General features: G+C 32.0%; 1 protein-coding gene across 1 annotated transcript in view; it reads left to right on the top strand.

The window, feature by feature from the left end:
- Positions 1-43: 43 nt before the first annotated feature.
- Positions 44-2173, top strand: part of LOTGIDRAFT_155465 (hypothetical protein) — a gene marked incomplete at both ends in the record, with an annotated part of 15658 nt that continues 13528 nt past the window's right edge. The window contains 5 exons of the mRNA XM_009067018.1: positions 44-49; positions 280-369; positions 767-867; positions 998-1151; positions 1871-1990. Coding sequence (XP_009065266.1) covers positions 44-49; positions 280-369; positions 767-867; positions 998-1151; positions 1871-1990 — 471 coding nt within the window. The remainder of the gene's footprint in view (positions 50-279; positions 370-766; positions 868-997; positions 1152-1870; positions 1991-2173) is intronic.

Raw genomic sequence — 2173 nt, 5'->3', positions numbered from 1 at the left:
TCTGTATAAAAAATGGCAACAGAGAGAAGCTTTAGCACAGACTATGAAGGTAAATGCTTTGTTATATGAAAATTTTATATTGAGCATTTAAAGCTAAAAGAGATGAAGACTTGTAGCTAAAAACATCTACTTTATTTTTTCTCACTGTGAATTTTAAATGACAGCAAATATTTTTTTCTATCAGAGAGTTTAAAATCACTTAGTCAGGGACTTACTCTGTTTACTCAAGATCACATCCAGATTTTACTGTAAGATTATACTGTATTTTTATCATTCTAGAATACTGGTACCAGTACAAACACTGCACCTAATATATCCAGACCTAGTGAAGTCTTTTATAATAAACTAACACCAGCATTAAAAGATAAGGTAATATATCTTTACATTAAAAGATAAGGTGATATATCTGTACATTAAAAGATAAGGTAATATATCTGTACATTAAAAGATAAGGTAATATATCTGTACATTACAAGATAAGGTAATATATCTGTACATTACAAGATAAGGTATCATATATGTATATGTTGATTCTAATGCAATATCATATTTTGGAAAATTTTAGCGTAATTCACATTGAATGATCAAGTGTTACCGAGAAAACTGGCATGGAGTTCAATATCCTCACAAACCTGTCCTGCTGCACCTCCCAAGGATTGTTGTTTATGTTAGTTGTATTTAGTTTTACTATATTTTGAGTATTGACAGTTAATAATGTATTGTAGTGATTGTTTATATTTAATGAATAAATAATGTGTTATTTTAGGGAATAGATACATTAGATAATCGTAAAGAATGGCCTCTAAATATCCTAGTTAAAGTTTTACAAGAGTTAATGGAAGAAACACCTGCTGATCTGTTAGCTAGGTAAGATCTTCATGAAAGTGTGCTGATTAACTTCTCAGATGTTTTTTTGAAACAAAATTTTTTTTCTTCAGAATATAATGCTGTACAATTATCATAAGTTTAAGTAAGACATTTAACATTTATGTTATAGGGAGTTATGGTGTTCTAGTACTGGAGCTAGTGAATGGTGGTTGATGACAAAAACCTACTCTAGATCAGTGGCTGTCATGTCTATGATAGGTTATATCATTGGTCTAGGTGATAGACATTTAGATAATGTATTGGTAGATCTAGCTACAGGAGAGGTAAGATCAGTCTATGATAGGTTATATTATAGGTCTAGGTGGTAGACATTTAGATAATGTATTGGTAGACCTAGACCTAGCTACAGGGGAGGTAAGATCAGTCTATGATAGGTTATATTATAGGTCTAGGTGGTAGACATTTAGATAATGTATTGGTAGACCTAGACCTAGCTACAGGAGAGGTGAGATCAGTCTATGATAGGTTATATTATTGGTCTAGGTGATAGACATTTAGATAATGTATTGGTAGACCTAGCTACAGGAGAGGTAAGATCAGTCTATGATAGGTTATATTATAGGTCTAGGTGATAGACATTTAGATAATGTATTGATAGACCTGGCTACCAGAGAGGTAAGATCAGTCTATGATAGGTTATATTATAGGTCTAGGTGATAGACATTTAGATAATGTATTGGTAGACCTAGATCTAGCTACAGGAGAGGTAAGATCAGTCTATGATAGGTTATATTATAGGTCCAGGTGATAGACATTTAGATAATGTATTGATAGACCTAGATCTAGCTACAGGAGAGGTAAGATCAGTCTATGATAGGTTATATTATAGGTCTAGGTGATAGACATTTAGATAATGTATTGATAGACCTGGCTACCAGAGAGGTAAGATCAGTCTATGACTTTATTATTATTGTTGTCCTTCCTCATGGTCCTGAAACAAGACTGCTCCAAAATTCCTAATTGTTATATTGTTCTATTGCAGGTGGTCCATATTGATTATAATGTATGTTTTGAGAAAGGGAAAGGCTTGAGAGTACCTGAACGTGTTCCATTCAGAATGACACCCAATATACAAACAGCACTTGGTTTAACAGGTGTAGAGGTAACTATTATTTTCCTTAAAATTTTGTAAAAACATCCAATGCATAGTTTGAAAACAGGATGTATTACCTAAAAACTTGCATTATGCAAATGCTTGAATAGATTTTTAAGTCTAACACACTTTCAAATATTCCAATGCTCAGATGGTGTATAATTAATATATTGATACTTATGTTTTTACACT

This window comes from Lottia gigantea (assembly GCF_000327385.1).
Source record: "Lottia gigantea unplaced genomic scaffold LOTGIsca_8, whole genome shotgun sequence".
Lineage (NCBI taxonomy): Eukaryota > Metazoa > Mollusca > Gastropoda > Lottiidae > Lottia > Lottia gigantea.
The sequence above is the reverse complement of the archived record's forward strand: the minus strand, read 5'-3'. Positions and strand labels throughout refer to the sequence as shown.